This window comes from Brassica napus, chromosome C8, assembly GCF_020379485.1.
Source record: "Brassica napus cultivar Da-Ae chromosome C8, Da-Ae, whole genome shotgun sequence".
In the NCBI taxonomy this organism is placed as follows: domain Eukaryota; kingdom Viridiplantae; phylum Streptophyta; class Magnoliopsida; order Brassicales; family Brassicaceae; genus Brassica; species Brassica napus.
The window spans coordinates 38956071-38974084 of record NC_063451.1 but is presented as its reverse complement, the minus strand read 5'-3'; the positions used below and the strand labels follow the sequence as shown (position 1 = coordinate 38974084).

The window sequence follows — 18014 nt, the reverse complement described above, 5'->3', positions numbered from 1 at the left end:
CCATATTGGTTATGTTATATAATATTACATTATTTGATGCAATTCTATTACTAATGAAATATAGCTGCACAAATCGGAGTATGCTACGGGAGGTTAGGCAATCCCCGGCCAAATCCATCAGACGTGGTGGCTCTTTACAAGCAGCGCAACATCAAGAGGATGCGGATTTACGACCCCGACCAAGACACCCTCAACGTTGCTTTTATTATTAAGAGTGAAAATAAAATTCGAAATTTTCAAAGATTTTATTTTTTGAATTTTAGATTTTTTCTAAGTTTTGTTTGAAACTTATCATTTAAATAAACATACTTTGGGTATTAAAATGATACAGTTTAAAAAATAAATATATTAAAATGAGCAAAATGATTAGTTTAGGTGTTAAACCTTAGGTATCATCTAAGAGCATCTGCATCGCAGTATGCTGAGCGTTTCTTATGTGGGGAGGGTCCACGATTATTGAAAAAACCGTGTACTATAGTTGCAGAATAAGAAACGTTTGTTGGGTATATCTTGTACTGTTTTGCGGGTTCCACGACACGTGGCGATCCGCGATTGGTTCTGTTTTTAATTTTTTTTAAATCAAATAAAACAAAAAAAAATAAAAATAATAAGAACCCCATGTGAGTTTTTGGGATTTTTTTTTTTTTTTTTTTTTCTAAATTTTTAATATCATTAAAATGAAAAAAGAAGCTTACAAAAAGAAAGTTCTAAGGGAATGTTTCCTAGGCAAAAAAATAAAACATTGAAACATTACTACAACCGATCAAGGTAAACAAATGATACTCAGCTTAACCATTTGGACATAAGGAATTTGAAGTTCCTATTGGGACTTTTCTGGTTTGTATTTTTTTTTTCTTTTTTAATCATCGACTTAAACAAATTTATATCGATTTAACCATACCGAGACGAAAAACGGTTGCATTTTTACACGAGAGCTAGACTATCCACCTTAAAATTATGCGTATGTGATATATAAATGATTTCTGAGCTGAGGAGTCTTGCTTTCAAGGTCTTTATATCTTCCAAATAATTTGTAAAAATTGACCGTTCTTCTGGTTCTGAAACCATCTTCGTCAATTTAGAACAATCCATTGTAAACTTGACCTGAAACTTTCTGATTTGTATTTTAGTATCATCAATTTGATGCGGTTTGGTTTGATTTCCGATTTTTTAATTAAAACTATTATCATCAAAATTTTCAAAAGATCATTTTATTTTATTTTATTTTATTTCTTTAGATGTTTGGAATTAGATTTCGAATTTTTGGATATGATTTTTTTTAATCCACTTAAATTATCTTTGAGAATGGTTGTTAATTCTTCGGCTTAGTTGGTTTATGATTCGATTTCGGTTAAGTTTTAAAGTGGGCTAGGGTTAGTCTCAGGTTCTTTGTTCGGCTTATTTTGTTGTTGGGCTTATTTCGTTTCAAAGTTATAAAATCAAAACATATCACCAGTCTCAAACAAAGGCCTCGTTAGGCCTGGAAAATATATCCGTAAACCGAACAACCGATCGGTACCCGGTCCGATTAAAGCGGTTCGATTCGGTTTCAGATTTTCTTAATAAACCATTTGGTTCGCGATTATGGGTTCGAATGGATGTCGGTTTGGATCGGGTAAAAAACAGACAACCGATTCATAACCACCGAAACCCGACGAAACTCAACCCTAGCCCCTCTTTCTTCCATTTTCGAATCGAGAGTAGATACACCACGATTATCTCCGGAAATCTCAACCAAACCTTTCCAAAATCTCAACTTGCGTATCATGCAATCCGAAATCCTTTCCATTACCCGAAAATCAAATATCCTCAATGATTCTATCGTCGATTCAAACTCGAAACCCTTATTTCACGTTCTATATATGTCTCTGCAAATCCTTAGACTTGACAAGCCATTCCACCTCTTTAGACAGAAAGTAATCAATCCGAGGTGCTAATTTTTCTTCTCAATACTCGATGTATCATTCATATCTTTATTTTTCAAATTTAGATTTTGGATAGATAATAGTATTGGTTTCAGAATTCGGGTTAAGTCGTGTGATTTTTATTCTTAGTCTGAAAAGAATTGGACATTAAACTCGAATTGTGGTTTAGTTAGTTCATCTTTGTCTCTTTGTCTCTTTTCACCTTTGTGCTTTATCAAAGTACTCAGGTCGAATGTGTTTACTTGTCTCAGGTTCGAATGTGTTTGTATTTCTTAGTTCGAATGTGCCTATTGATACAGAGTTGTTTTGTAACTTTGCTACATGTTTTTGGTTAATGTGATCTTGCCTTTTTCTTTAATCAACATTTGATCTGAAACATGATCGATCTCTTACATATTTGCAGAGATTATACATTGCTGGTTCATGTAACTAAGAACAGAACACTCATAATCACTATCAAACAACTACAATATGGTGTTTTCGGAACCGAAACCCGATCAAGAACCGATATCCGAATGCATAACGGGTTTAGTTGTAACTTTGTGGTGTTACCAACACCGAACCGAACCCGAATATAATCCAAACCGACATGGAACCGAATTTTTAAAATATCCGAATGGAGCTGTTTTTTCTAGAACCGAAAACCCGACACCCGATTGGAACCAAACCGACACCCGATTGGTCCCCCGATTGCCTAGGCCTAGGCCCCGTAATGTGAATTTTCTATTCATTTTATTGAAATATAAACTTAGGTGAAAACTAAATTAATTAGCATAACCGATACTCCTCGTTGGAGTGAATATTGGAGCGAAAAAAAAATGAAAGACTCTTTCTTCACATTTTAATGTTCAACAACAAACAGCAATACAGTTAGGTACGCACCCAAGACTAACCGACAACAAAAGACCTGTTTGACTTGTCCGGTCCATTGTCATTAAGCTTAAGCTGCCTTGACGACCACAAAACAGTAACCACAACGACCAACACAATCACAGACCAAAACTAGTGTTTTATAGAAACTTCACGTGTCGCAGTTAACCAAATGTTAGTAGATATTATGTGACATGGATTAAAATCCGTTGTTGTGAATAATGTTTGATTCTTTGTTATGGTGTTCTTTTTTTTTTTGAATGAATGTTAAATTTTATTTAATAAAAAAAAACTGTTTTACATTAAATGTAACTTTGTAATAGAATGTTAAAAAGATAGATTAATCTTCTATATCAGATTATCAGATTCCAAACCAGACTCTAAGTCCTTCCTCCTAAACTATCTTGTTATGGTGTTTCACCTAAACTATAAATGAGAATGACTTCTTCTTCTTTGCGTCGTTTAGGGGATACAAAACTGTAATCTTAGTTTCTAACTTGTTTTACGGTGACATTGGTCTAACAATTGATATAACTGGATGTTGGCTAGTGTGTATAAAGTCTAATGACGGAATGATACAATTTAGTTAACCGTCGACGCGCGATTGACGTGATTAACGTATGATTCACGACTAGTAACACAGCAGTGATTTAAATTTGAGTATTCTGAAAACCGAATACAATTTTGTTTTGGCCGCTAGATACAATTTAACACTTGAGTCGGTCTGGCAGTTTTACCATACTGAAAGCTACTTGTGCAGAAAGCTCGTATTCGTAGATTTTTCAAAACATAGCTCCCGAGAAATATTTGTTAGTGTTATTTCATTAATTAATGACTGACTTTAAACCCTAGACTCGCACTATAAATAAGGTGCATACTGATACGATTCAAAGTATAATATAAAAAAAATCCATATCTTAACTTTTCTTATTCATGAAAATGTCTGAATCAAGGATCTTATACTTATCACCAATGTTGCTGATTCTTCTCAGCCTTCTAATGGCTTCCTTCTTGGACACCACGGGTATAATCATCTTTTGAGCTTATGTAACGCTCATTAATTATCTTATTGGTTATGTTATATAATATCACATGCATTATTTGATGCAATTCTATTACTAATGATATATAGCTGCACAAATCGGAGTATGCTACGGGAGGTTAGGCAATCCCCGGCCAAATCCATCAGACGTTGTGGCTCTTTACAAGCAGCGCAACATCAAGAGGATGCGGCTTTACGCTCCAGACGCAGAGGCTCTCAACGCTCTCCGCAACTCCGACATCGAGCTCATCCTCGACGTTCCCAAAACAGACCTCGAACGTGTCGCCTCCAGCCAAGCGGAGGCCGACGCGTGGGTCCAAAACAATGTCAAGAACTACGACGGTGTCAGGTTCCGTTACATCACGGTCGGAAACGAGGTGAAACCCTCGGAGCCAGCCGGTAGTATTCTCTTCCAGGCCATGCAAAACATCGATAGCGCGGTTTCTGGAGCAGGCCTCGGGATCAAGGTGTCGACGGCTATAGACATGGGAGCCACCACGGACACGTACCCTCCCTCGCACGGAAGATTCACGGATGAGTACAAGAACTTTCTCCAACCGGTGATAGATTTCTTGGTAAGCAAGCAATCTCCTCTGCTTTTGAATAACTACCCTTACTTCAGCTACAAGGACAACATGGACTCCATCCCCCTTGAGTACGCTTTGTTCAAACCGACCCCTGTAGTCAATGACGACTCATACTCTTACACAAACCTCTTCGACGCCAATCTTGACGCGGTCTACGCAGCACTGGAGAAATCAGGCGGAGGGTCGTTGGAAATCGTGGTGTCGGAGAGTGGTTGGCCCACGGAGGGAGGACCAGGGACTAGTGTGGATAATGCGATGACTTATGTTAATAATTTGATACAACATGTGAAGAGTGGAACTCCGAGAAAGCCAGGGAAAGCTATAGAGACTTATATATTCGCTATGTTTGATGAGAATCAGAAGGGTCCTCCCGAGCTTGAGAAGTTTTGGGGGATGTTTCTTCCTAGTCAACAGCCTAAGTATGATGTTAAGTTCAACTAATATCCTTGAAGATACTGAGCAAGGGCTAGTGATACAATAAAATGCTTTAAATCTATTATTTGATGGCCTTTTCTGTACTGGTATTAAAACGGGGAACGTGTTGTAATGATAAGGAATAATGAGCCTTAAATTATGTTTTACTCCATCTGTTTCTATAATATAAGGAGAGTGGTTTAATTTCTACAATGTATATACATATATTATTTTAGTTCATAGTAACACAAACGTTTGGACGTAACACAAGCCTAACCAAAGCCACCATGCATGCGTGTGTTTTTCGTCGTCCAGAACTGAAATCGACCCCAAAAAAACTTCCTTTGGCTATTAGGTAAATAACAGAACTTTGAAAATGATTAGAGGAATTATTAGTAACGAAAGTCAGCTTACCATTAATTTATGATGGTTAGTTTGTCTAATGACGTAAGGATATATAATTATATGGTCAACAATTGACGTGTGATTAACGGCTTGTACCATGATACCAAAATCAAATTCGTATTTAGTCTTAAACACTTTTTATAGTGGGGTGTGCATGGATCCATTATTTGGAAATATCTAGATATTTAATGTTTAAATTATTTGCATGGTTATCATAATTCATTACCATAAAAATCTAGAATAACTGTTGTTGGCTAGTGAGTCTTAAGTCTAATGACGTGATGATACAATTTAATTAACTGCCCACGCGTGATTGGAATGACTTATGCCATGATCCGACCTAGCTAGGACCAAGAATGATTTAAATTTAGTATTCTGAAAACCGAATACAAATTTGTGTTTGGGCGATTTATACCATTTATTCATTTAACAATTCAGTCGCTCTAGCTAGTTTGACCCTATTGAAAGCTAATTAATTTGGCAGAAAATTCATATTCGTAGACTTTTCAAAGCATATATAGATTTTAGGAAATTCTGTTAATGGTACGTCATCCATTGACTGGCCTGAACCCCCGGATTCTCACTATAAATTAGTTGCACAATGGTACGGTTCAAAGTATAACATAAAAAATCATATCTTAACGTTTATTTCATGAAAATGTCTGAAAGGATATTATCCTCATGGAGCCCATCACCAATGTTGCTGATTCTTCTCAGCCTTCTAATGGCTTCCTTTTTCGACACCACGTGTATAATCATCTTTTAACCTTATGTAACACCCATTAATCATATCGTACCACCATATTGGTTATGTTATATAATATTACATTATTTGATGCAATTCTATTACTAATGAAATATAGCTGCACAAATCGGAGTATGCTACGGGAGGTTAGGCAATCCCCGGCCAAATCCATCAGACGTGGTGGCTCTTTACAAGCAGCGCAACATCAAGAGGATGCGGATTTACGACCCCGACCAAGACACCCTCAACGTTGCTTTTATTATTAAGAGTGAAAATAAAATTCGAAATTTTCAAAGATTTTATTTTTTGAATTTTAGATTTTTTCTAAGTTTTGTTTGAAACTTATCATTTAAATAAACATACTTTGGGTATTAAAATGATACAGTTTAAAAAATAAATATATTAAAATGAGCAAAATGATTAGTTTAGGTGTTAAACCTTAGGTATCATCTAAGAGCATCTGCATCGCAGTATGCTGAGCGTTTCTTATGTGGGGAGGGTCCACGATTATTGAAAAAACCGTGTACTATAGTTGCAGAATAAGAAACGTTTGTTGGGTATATCTTGTACTGTTTTGCGGGTTCCACGACACGTGGCGATCCGCGATTGGTTCTGTTTTTAATTTTTTTTAAATCAAATAAAACAAAAAAAAATAAAAATAATAAGAACCCCATGTGAGTTTTTGGGATTTTTTTTTTTTTTTTTTTTGCTAAATTGTTAATATCATTAAAATGAAAAAAGAAGCTTACAAAAAGAAAGTTCTAAGGGAATGTTTCCTAGGCAAAAAAATAAAACATTGAAACATTACTACAACCGATCAAGGTAAACAAATGATACTCAGCTTAACCATTTGGACATAAGGAATTTGAAGTTCCTATTGGGACTTTTCTGGTTTGTAGACTTAAACAAATTTATATCGATTTAACCATACCGAGACGAAAAACGGTTGCATTTTTACACGAGAGCTAGACTATCCACCTTAAAATTATGCGTATGTGATATATAAATGATTTCTGAGCTGAGGAGTCTTGCTTTCAAGGTCTTTATATCTTCCAAATAATTTGTAAAAATTGACCGTTCTTCTGGTTCTGAAACCATCTTCGTCAATTTAGAACAATCCATTGTAAACTTGACCTGAAACTTTCTGATTTGTATTTTAGTATCATCAATTTGATGCGGTTTGGTTTGATTTCCGATTTTTTAATTAAAACTATTATCATCAAAATTTTCAAAAGATCATTTTATTTTATTTTATTTTATTTCTTTAGATGTTTGGAATTAGATTTCGAATTTTTGGATATGATTTTTTTTAATCCACTTAAATTATCTTTGAGAATGGTTGTTAATTCTTCGGCTTAGTTGGTTTATGATTCGATTTCGGTTAAGTTTTAAAGTGGGCTAGGGTTAGTCTCAGGTTCTTTGTTCGGCTTATTTTGTTGTTGGGCTTATTTCGTTTCAAAGTTATAAAATCAAAACATATCACCAGTCTCAAACAAAGGCCTCGTTAGGCCTGGAAAATATATCCGTAAACCGAACAACCGATCGGTACCCGGTCCGATTAAAGCGGTTCGATTCGGTTTCAGATTTTCTTAATAAACCATTTGGTTCGCGATTATGGGTTCGAATGGATGTCGGTTTGGATCGGGTAAAAAACAGACAACCGATTCATAACCACCGAAACCCGACGAAACTCAACCCTAGCCCCTCTTTCTTCCATTTTCGAATCGAGAGTAGATACACCACGATTATCTCCGGAAATCTCAACCAAACCTTTCCAAAATCTCAACTTGCGTATCATGCAATCCGAAATCCTTTCCATTACCCGAAAATCAAATATCCTCAATGATTCTATCGTCGATTCAAACTCGAAACCCTTATTTCACGTTCTATATATGTCTCTGCAAATCCTTAGACTTGACAAGCCATTCCACCTCTTTAGACAGAAAGTAATCAATCCGAGGTGCTAATTTTTCTTCTCAATACTCGATGTATCATTCATATCTTTATTTTTCAAATTTAGATTTTGGATAGATAATAGTATTGGTTTCAGAATTCGGGTTAAGTCGTGTGATTTTTATTCTTAGTCTGAAAAGAATTGGACATTAAACTCGAATTGTGGTTTAGTTAGTTCATCTTTGTCTCTTTGTCTCTTTTCACCTTTGTGCTTTATCAAAGTACTCAGGTCGAATGTGTTTACTTGTCTCAGGTTCGAATGTGTTTGTATTTCTTAGTTCGAATGTGCCTATTGATACAGAGTTGTTTTGTAACTTTGCTACATGTTTTTGGTTAATGTGATCTTGCCTTTTTCTTTAATCAACATTTGATCTGAAACATGATCGATCTCTTACATATTTGCAGAGATTATACATTGCTGGTTCATGTAACTAAGAACAGAACACTCATAATCACTATCAAACAACTACAATATGGTGTTTTCGGAACCGAAACCCGATCAAGAACCGATATCCGAATGCATAACGGGTTTAGTTGTAACTTTGTGGTGTTACCAACACCGAACCGAACCCGAATATAATCCAAACCGACATGGAACCGAATTTTTAAAATATCCGAATGGAGCTGTTTTTTCTAGAACCGAAAACCCGACACCCGATTGGAACCAAACCGACACCCGATTGGTCCCCCGATTGCCTAGGCCTAGGCCCCGTAATGTGAATTTTCTATTCATTTTATTGAAATATAAACTTAGGTGAAAACTAAATTAATTAGCATAACCGATACTCCTCGTTGGAGTGAATATTGGAGCGAAAAAAAAATGAAAGACTCTTTCTTCACATTTTAATGTTCAACAACAAACAGCAATACAGTTAGGTACGCACCCAAGACTAACCGACAACAAAAGACCTGTTTGACTTGTCCGGTCCATTGTCATTAAGCTTAAGCTGCCTTGACGACCACAAAACAGTAACCACAACGACCAACACAATCACAGACCAAAACTAGTGTTTTATAGAAACTTCACGTGTCGCAGTTAACCAAATGTTAGTAGATATTATGTGACATGGATTAAAATCCGTTGTTGTGAATAATGTTTGATTCTTTGTTATGGTGTTCTTTTTTTTTTTGAATGAATGTTAAATTTTATTTAATAAAAAAAAACTGTTTTACATTAAATGTAACTTTGTAATAGAATGTTAAAAAGATAGATTAATCTTCTATATCAGATTATCAGATTCCAAACCAGACTCTAAGTCCTTCCTCCTAAACTATCTTGTTATGGTGTTTCACCTAAACTATAAATGAGAATGACTTCTTCTTCTTTGCGTCGTTTAGGGGATACAAAACTGTAATCTTAGTTTCTAACTTGTTTTACGGTGACATTGGTCTAACAATTGATATAACTGGATGTTGGCTAGTGTGTATAAAGTCTAATGACGGAATGATACAATTTAGTTAACCGTCGACGCGCGATTGACGTGATTAACGTATGATTCACGACTAGTAACACAGCAGTGATTTAAATTTGAGTATTCTGAAAACCGAATACAATTTTGTTTTGGCCGCTAGATACAATTTAACACTTGAGTCGGTCTGGCAGTTTTACCATACTGAAAGCTACTTGTGCAGAAAGCTCGTATTCGTAGATTTTTCAAAACATAGCTCCCGAGAAATATTTGTTAGTGTTATTTCATTAATTAATGACTGACTTTAAACCCTAGACTCGCACTATAAATAAGGTGCATACTGATACGATTCAAAGTATAATATAAAAAAAATCCATATCTTAACTTTTCTTATTCATGAAAATGTCTGAATCAAGGATCTTATACTTATCACCAATGTTGCTGATTCTTCTCAGCCTTCTAATGGCTTCCTTCTTGGACACCACGGGTATAATCATCTTTTGAGCTTATGTAACGCTCATTAATTATCTTATTGGTTATGTTATATAATATCACATGCATTATTTGATGCAATTCTATTACTAATGATATATAGCTGCACAAATCGGAGTATGCTACGGGAGGTTAGGCAATCCCCGGCCAAATCCATCAGACGTTGTGGCTCTTTACAAGCAGCGCAACATCAAGAGGATGCGGCTTTACGCTCCAGACGCAGAGGCTCTCAACGCTCTCCGCAACTCCGACATCGAGCTCATCCTCGACGTTCCCAAAACAGACCTCGAACGTGTCGCCTCCAGCCAAGCGGAGGCCGACGCGTGGGTCCAAAACAATGTCAAGAACTACGACGGTGTCAGGTTCCGTTACATCACGGTCGGAAACGAGGTGAAACCCTCGGAGCCAGCCGGTAGTATTCTCTTCCAGGCCATGCAAAACATCGATAGCGCGGTTTCTGGAGCAGGCCTCGGGATCAAGGTGTCGACGGCTATAGACATGGGAGCCACCACGGACACGTACCCTCCCTCGCACGGAAGATTCACGGATGAGTACAAGAACTTTCTCCAACCGGTGATAGATTTCTTGGTAAGCAAGCAATCTCCTCTGCTTTTGAATAACTACCCTTACTTCAGCTACAAGGACAACATGGACTCCATCCCCCTTGAGTACGCTTTGTTCAAACCGACCCCTGTAGTCAATGACGACTCATACTCTTACACAAACCTCTTCGACGCCAATCTTGACGCGGTCTACGCAGCACTGGAGAAATCAGGCGGAGGGTCGTTGGAAATCGTGGTGTCGGAGAGTGGTTGGCCCACGGAGGGAGGACCAGGGACTAGTGTGGATAATGCGATGACTTATGTTAATAATTTGATACAACATGTGAAGAGTGGAACTCCGAGAAAGCCAGGGAAAGCTATAGAGACTTATATATTCGCTATGTTTGATGAGAATCAGAAGGGTCCTCCCGAGCTTGAGAAGTTTTGGGGGATGTTTCTTCCTAGTCAACAGCCTAAGTATGATGTTAAGTTCAACTAATATCCTTGAAGATACTGAGCAAGGGCTAGTGATACAATAAAATGCTTTAAATCTATTATTTGATGGCCTTTTCTGTACTGGTATTAAAACGGGGAACGTGTTGTAATGATAAGGAATAATGAGCCTTAAATTATGTTTTACTCCATCTGTTTCTATAATCAGGCCCGGCTCAAAAGAATTTTGGGCCCTTGGCAAAATAATCAAAAATTTTTTTTTTTACATAATTATATGATAACTTAAAAATTTCGGGCCTTATCTTCAATTTTTTTAAAAATATTGGGCCCCTTTTCAATACTATTTATGCAAAAAATCTTTTGGGCCCTAGGCCAATGCCCCTTTGCCCACCCTCCTGAGCCGGGCCTGTCTATAATATAAGGAGAGTGGTTTAATTTCTACAATGTATATACATATATTATTTTAGTTCATAGTAACACAAACGTTTGGACGTAACACAAGCCTAACCAAAGCCACCATGCATGCGTGTGTTTTTCGTCGTCCAGAACTGAAATCGACCCCAAAAAAACTTCCTTTGGCTATTAGGTAAATAACAGAACTTTGAAAATGATTAGAGGAATTATTAGTAACGAAAGTCAGCTTACCATTAATTTATGATGGTTAGTTTGTCTAATGACGTAAGGATATATAATTATATGGTCAACAATTGACGTGTGATTAACGGCTTGTACCATGATACCAAAATCAAATTCGTATTTAGTCTTAAACACTTTTTATAGTGGGGTGTGCATGGATCCATTATTTGGAAATATCTAGATATTTAATGTTTAAATTATTTGCATGGTTATCATAATTCATTACCATAAAAATCTAGAATAACTGTTGTTGGCTAGTGAGTCTTAAGTCTAATGACGTGATGATACAATTTAATTAACTGCCCACGCGTGATTGGAATGACTTATGCCATGATCCGACCTAGCTAGGACCAAGAATGATTTAAATTTAGTATTCTGAAAACCGAATACAAATTTGTGTTTGGGCGATTTATACCATTTATTCATTTAACAATTCAGTCGCTCTAGCTAGTTTGACCCTATTGAAAGCTAATTAATTTGGCAGAAAATTCATATTCGTAGACTTTTCAAAGCATATATAGATTTTAGGAAATTCTGTTAATGGTACGTCATCCATTGACTGGCCTGAACCCCCGGATTCTCACTATAAATTAGTTGCACAATGGTACGGTTCAAAGTATAACATAAAAAATCATATCTTAACGTTTATTTCATGAAAATGTCTGAAAGGATATTATCCTCATGGAGCCCATCACCAATGTTGCTGATTCTTCTCAGCCTTCTAATGGCTTCCTTTTTCGACACCACGTGTATAATCATCTTTTAACCTTATATAACACCCATTAATCATATCGTACCACCATATTGGTTATGTTATATAATATTACATTATTTGATGCAATTCTATTACTAATGAAATATAGCTGCACAAATCGGAGTATGCTACGGGAGGTTAGGCAATCCCCGGCCAAATCCATCAGACGTGGTGGCTCTTTACAAGCAGCGCAACATCAAGAGGATGCGGATTTACGACCCCGACCAAGACACCCTCAACGCTCTCCGCAACTCCAACATCGAGCTCATCCTCGACGTTCCCAAAACAGACCTCGAACGCATCGCCTCCAGCCAAGGGGAGGCCGACGCGTGGATCCGCAACAACGTCAAGAACTACGAGGGTGTCAGATTCAGGTACATCACGGTCGGAAACGAGGTGGAACCCTCGGAGCCAGCTGCGAGGGCTCTCTTCCAGGCCATGAAAAACATCGATAACGCGGTTTCTAGAGCAGGCCTTGGGGTCAAGGTGTCGACGTGTAACGGCCCGGTTCCTGGCCCGTAAAATTTCCCAAAGAATATGGGCTTCTCTACGGCTCATTTGGCAAAAACCTAGGGTTTCCCTTCCCCTTTCCTATAAAAAGAGATGCAGCCTCCCTTTTTGCCTCATCACAAATCTGAAGCGAAGCTCTGCAGAGAATTCCCGGAGGCCGAAAACCCTAGCCGTCGAGCTCTCTCCCCTTCTATCCTGCGCCGCCTCTCTCTCTTCTCCCTCTCTCCCGCGCGTCTCTCTCTCTCTCTCTCCTCGCCGACACCCCCTCTCTCTCCTCGCCGTCGCACGCTCTCTCTCTCTCTCCCTCTCGCCGGCGCCGTGAAGTGGTGGTGGTGACCAGATCTCAACCTTCTTAAATCCGTGTTTACAGATCCAGATCTAGACTAAGGTGGAGTGTCTTGAACCCATCTTGTTCTCATGTACTGTATACTCCTTTATGTTGGAGTTAGGGTTGATTAGACCCTGTTTGAAAGCTAGGATGATAGATCATGATTATTGCTAGGATGTTAGATGAATGGAACACGATGCATAAGAACCCTCATATTGTTAAATGGGACTTAGTAAACTGAAATGGAGTTGTGGTAGCGATGATTGATTGGTAATTTATGCTTGTATGTTTGGATGTGTAGTCCCATGAGTGGTTTGTGATTAAAGCTAGGATGCTAGAGAGAAATGAATGCTAAGCTGATAGATGAGTAATGATTATTAATGTTATTGAAGTAGAACTTGAGTGTAATGTGTATTGTGTGTGGCACCGATAACGGGTGGCGTCTAGTGAATGAGTCCAAGTACAAGTTTAAATGAAAAGGAAAGCGAATGAGAATGGGAAGGGATAAGTGAAAATGATAAGGATGTGAAAGGATAAGTAAAAGTATGAGAGAATGATGTTAAGGTTAAGCATGGGTGGGAAAGCATATAGAGGGTCTAAGGAAAGTATGTGGGGTAGTAGTCCATGCTAGGTATCCATAGGAGATGTGGCCAATCCACAAGAATATGGAAGCACCCATAGGAGATGTGGCCAATCCACAAGAATATGGGGTAGAAGCCTAGTTGGGGCTACCCACTGTTGAAAAGGACGAAAAGATGAAAAGGATGTGCATTGTAGGGTTTTTAGCTCATGGTCGGGTAACAGGGAGTTAAAGGTGTCATAGGATCGAGTCGGACTGGTATAATGAGTCGGTTAAGCCTAGGGTTTGACGTGTGTGGCAATGAGTGAGATCATTGTATTGATTGATCACTAGGTTGTTAGAAATGAATGGAAGTGAATGTGGAAAATCAATAGATGACGTTAGGAAATGATAAAATGCATTAACTGATTGTAGTGGCTAGTCAGTCCTAGTTCCCGCATAGAGTAGTATAGAGTGTCATGCGGGCAGGCTGGTCTAGAGTCACTTCACTGAGTAACTTGTTGCTCATCCCTCCCTTTCCATTTCCCTGTCCGCAGGACTATAAGTAGAAGTATATGGATGTGGGTGGGACGGTATTTCAAAGAAGGTTATGCGTCCGCCGACTTTTGGGACTAGTAACGGAACACGTAGGGTTGTCTAAACGAGTAGACACGTGTCCATAACGCCCTTTCGATAACCCCGGTCGGACGCCGGGGAATCGGGCCGTTACAATTGGTATCAGAGCGGGTTAAGATCCCTTAGTTCTGTCCTAAGGGATCGGCATTTCCGACGTTTTCAAAAAAAAAAAAAAAAAAAAAAAAAATTATTATTTCGTTATTACAAAGTGTTTTCGGATTGTGAAAGATTATTTGAAAATCCCACTATATCCATACTTCTATTATGGTTCTGATTGAAATTTTATTGCAGGATGTTTTCGCTTGACCATTACGAGTGGAGGATGCCGCGTATGCACTACGGACGGAGGAACACCAGGGAGTATGCCCAAAGGCGTCACTATGACATGGAGGGTAACTTGGTGCTACCCATGTTTCCGGATCCTGAAGAGCAGTACAGGGAGTTTCCATTCAGGTACCCGCACGAGCAGACTGTGAGGCATAAGGTGTTGATGCCACATTTCCAGAGGATGGCTATGGAGGAACGTCTACTGCAGGGCGATGCGAGGTTCCAGCTTGCAACCGAAGAGGGGCCCCCGAGGAAGCGTGGCCGTCCATGCAAGCCGCCAAGTGCAGCAGGGGGACCCCCAAGGGTGTTCACCAGGAAGTGCCAGTGTGGAGTGCTGATCAAGAATGCTCAGGAGGACCGATCAGTCGCTGGATACACCGAAGACTTCATCAACCAAGCCAAGCTGTGCAAACCGAAGAATGCAGAGACGTAGTGCGTATGGTATAAGAGCGGGCTTCGTAAGGAACTCCAGGCACAGTTGAGGGGTGTTTTGGAGCCCCTGGAGTTCGCGCTAGTGAGGCGGATGGCAGGCTTCGCCATGGAGGCAGAAGAGAAGATTGCAGCCGATGTGGCCGCTCTCTCGAGCATGGAAGGAGGAAACCCGGGTAGGGACGTCGATGGCTATGAGGTGCCGGTCGGGGAACTCGCTAAGGGAAAGCGGGGGCGTCCGCGAAAACCTCCTACAGTGACATGTGATTGTGACGTACTGGTCCAGATGGTTCAGAAGCCACGCAAGGTGAGAGATTACCTGGAGGAGTTCTTGGATACGGCCAAGAGGTGTCAACCGAAGCCAGCCGAGGAGTGGTGTCATCTGTTTAGGGCTGGACTACGTGGAGATATTCGTGAAGAGCTCGTTGGAGTTCTGGAGCCTCTGGAATTTGCACTGGTGAGAAGGATTGCCAACCAAGCACTGCACGCGGAGGAGTGGCTGGCGGAAAGTGAGGCGGAGGCCGAGTATGATCGCGTCGCAGAGGGCGATGAAGACCTTGGATCCGAGACCCGCTGCCCCTCGCCATGTCAATGTGGCTAGACGATATCCTAGGGACGAATCGTAGGAGTAGGACACGTGTTTCGCTATTGGTTTTTATTTCATTTATTGGTTATTGGAGTTGGTGTTCTTTCCTTCGTTACGGCATTCTGTGTTTTGTGCAGATGTGCTGAGTTTTCTCTTACAAACTATTGTAGGCCTACTCCTTTTATTTATGACATTCATTCGTTGGTTTTAAAGATTCCAGTAGAGTTATCACGCTTTGTATGCCTCCCTTGATTGTTGTGTGAATGTGTGATTCATTTCGTTAACGAACGATTGGTCTGAAAGATGTGGGCTTTGGAATTCGGGGACGAATTCCGATTAACGGGGGAGGATTGTAACGGCCCGGTTCCTGGCCCGTAAAATTTTCCAAAGAATATGGGCTTCTCTACGGCCCATTTGGCAAAAACCTAGGGTTTCCCTTCCCCTTTCCTATAAAAAGAGATGCAGCCTCCCTTTTTGCCTCATCACAAATCTGAAGCGAAGCTCTGCAGAGAATTCCCGGAGGCCGAAAACCCTAGCCGTCGAGCTCTCTCCCCTTCTATCCTGTGCCGCCTCTCTCTCTTCTCCCTCTCTCCCGCGCGTCGCTCTCTCTCTCTCTCTCCTCGCCGACACCCCCTCTCTCTCCTCGCCGTCGCACGCTCTCTCTCTCTCTCCCTCTCGCCGGCGCCGTGAAGTGGTGGTGGTGACCAGATCTCAACCTTCTTAAATCCGTGTTTACAGATCCAGATCTAGACTAAGGTGGAGTGTCTTGAACCCATCTTGTTCTCATGTACTGTATACTCCTTTATGTTGGAGTTAGGGTTGATTAGACCCTGTTTGAAAGTTAGGATGATAGATCATGGTATTGCTAGGATGTTAGATGAATGGAACACGATGCATAAGAACCCTCATATTGTTAAATGGGACTTAGTAAACTGAAATGGAGTTGTGGTAGCGATGATTGATTGGTAATTTATGCTTGTATGTTTGGATGTGTTGTCCCATGAGTGGTTTGTGATTAAAGCTAGGATGCTAGAGAGAAATGAATGCTAAGCTGATAGATGAGTAATGATTATTAAAGTTATTGAAGTAGAACTTGAATGTGTAATGTGTATTGTGTGTGGCACCGATAACGGGTGGCGTCTAGTGAATGAGTCCAAGTACAAGTTTAAATGAAAAGGAAAGCGAATGAGAATGGGAAGGGATAAGTGAAAATGATAAGGATGTGAAAGGATAAGTAAAAGTATGAGAGAATGATGTTAAGGTTAAGCATGGGTGGGAAAGCATATAGAGGGTCTAAGGAAAGTATGTGGGGTAGTAGTCCACGCTAGGTATCCATAGGAGATGTGGCCAATCCACAAGAATATGGAAGCACCCATAGGAGATGTGGCCAATCCACAAGAATATGGGGTAGAAGCCTAGTTGGGGCTACCCACTGTTGAAAAGGACGAAAAGATGAAAAGGATGTGCATTGTAGGGTTTTTAGCTCATGGTCGGGTAACAGGGAGTTAAAGGTGTCATAGGATCGAGTCGGACTGGTATAATGAGTCGGTTAAGCCTAGGGTTTGACGTGTGTGGCAATGAGTGAGATCATTGTATTGATTGATCACTAGGTTGTTAGAAATGAATGGAAGTGAATGTGGAAAATCAATAGATGACGTTAGGAAATGATAAAATGCATTAACTGATTGTAGTGGCTAGTCAGTCCTAGTTCCCGCATAGAGTAGTATAGAGTGTCATGCGGGCAGGCTGGTCTAGAGTCACTTCACTGAGTAACTTTTGCTCATCCCTCCCTTTCCATTTCCCTGTCCGCAGGACTATAAGTAGAAGTATATGGATGTGGGTGGGACGGTATTTCAAAGAAGGTTATGCGTCCGCCGACTTTTGGGACTAGTAACGGAACACGTAGGGTTGTCTAAACGAGTAGACACGTGTCCATAACGCCCTTTCGATAACCCCGGTCGGACGCCGGGGAATCGGGCCGTTACAATTGGTATCAGAGCGGGTTAAGATCCCTTAGTTCTGTCCTAAGGGATCGGCATTTCCGACGTTTTCAAAAAAAAAAAAAAAAAAAAAAAAAATTATTATTTCGTTATTACAAAGTGTTTTCGGATTGTGAAAGATTATTTGAAAATCCCACTATATCCATACTTCTATTATGGTTCTGATTGAAATTTTATTGCAGGATGTTTTCGCTTGACCATTACGAGTGGAGGATGCCGCGTATGCACTACGGACGGAGGAACACCAGGGAGTATGCCCAAAGGCGTCACTATGACATGGAGGGTAACTTGGTGCTACCCATGTTTCCGGATCCTGAAGAGCAGTACAGGGAGTTTCCATTCAGGTACCCGCACGAGCAGACTGTGAGGCATAAGGTGTTGATGCCACATTTCCAGAGGATGGCTATGGAGG

The 18014-nt window shown here is 39.8% G+C and overlaps 3 protein-coding genes across 3 annotated transcripts; all 3 read left to right on the top strand.

The window, feature by feature from the left end:
• The first annotated feature begins 3593 nt into the window (after positions 1 to 3593).
• On the top strand, positions 3594 to 5046 carry LOC125591159 (glucan endo-1,3-beta-glucosidase, acidic isoform-like). Its single transcript, XM_048764741.1, has 2 exons — positions 3594 to 3819; positions 3928 to 5046. Exons 1-2 carry the CDS (start codon positions 3729 to 3731, stop codon positions 4863 to 4865), a joined length of 1029 nt encoding a protein of 342 aa, XP_048620698.1. The 5' UTR covers positions 3594 to 3728; the 3' UTR covers positions 4866 to 5046.
• Positions 5047 to 9611: 4565 nt separating this feature from the next.
• LOC106451585 (glucan endo-1,3-beta-glucosidase, acidic isoform-like) lies at positions 9612 to 11023 on the top strand. Its single transcript, XM_048764742.1, has 2 exons — positions 9612 to 9837; positions 9946 to 11023. The coding sequence occupies exons 1-2, from the start codon at positions 9747 to 9749 to the stop codon at positions 10881 to 10883; spliced, it is 1029 nt and encodes a 342-aa protein (XP_048620699.1). The 5' UTR covers positions 9612 to 9746; the 3' UTR covers positions 10884 to 11023.
• Positions 11024 to 11252: 229 nt separating this feature from the next.
• LOC125591157 (probable glucan endo-1,3-beta-glucosidase BG3) lies at positions 11253 to 15314 on the top strand. Its single transcript, XM_048764739.1, has 2 exons — positions 11253 to 12222; positions 12337 to 15314. Exons 1-2 carry the CDS (start codon positions 12126 to 12128, stop codon positions 12747 to 12749), a joined length of 510 nt encoding a protein of 169 aa, XP_048620696.1. The 5' UTR covers positions 11253 to 12125; the 3' UTR covers positions 12750 to 15314.
• Positions 15315 to 18014: the final 2700 nt, after the last annotated feature.

Bases quoted from the DNA above. Each gene is read 5' to 3' on its own strand.
- LOC125591157 (XM_048764739.1), top strand. From the start codon at position 12,126: ATGAAAATGTCTGAAAGGATATTATCCTCATGGAGCCCATCACCAATG. The intron at 12,223-12,336 runs GTATAATCATCT...AATGAAATATAG, and splicing joins TTCCTTTTTCGACACCACGT to CTGCACAAATCGGAGTATGC.
- LOC106451585 (XM_048764742.1), top strand. From the start codon at position 9,747: ATGAAAATGTCTGAATCAAGGATCTTATACTTATCACCAATGTTGCTG. The intron at 9,838-9,945 runs GTATAATCATCT...AATGATATATAG, and splicing joins TTCCTTCTTGGACACCACGG to CTGCACAAATCGGAGTATGC.
- LOC125591159 (XM_048764741.1), top strand. From the start codon at position 3,729: ATGAAAATGTCTGAATCAAGGATCTTATACTTATCACCAATGTTGCTG. The intron at 3,820-3,927 runs GTATAATCATCT...AATGATATATAG, and splicing joins TTCCTTCTTGGACACCACGG to CTGCACAAATCGGAGTATGC.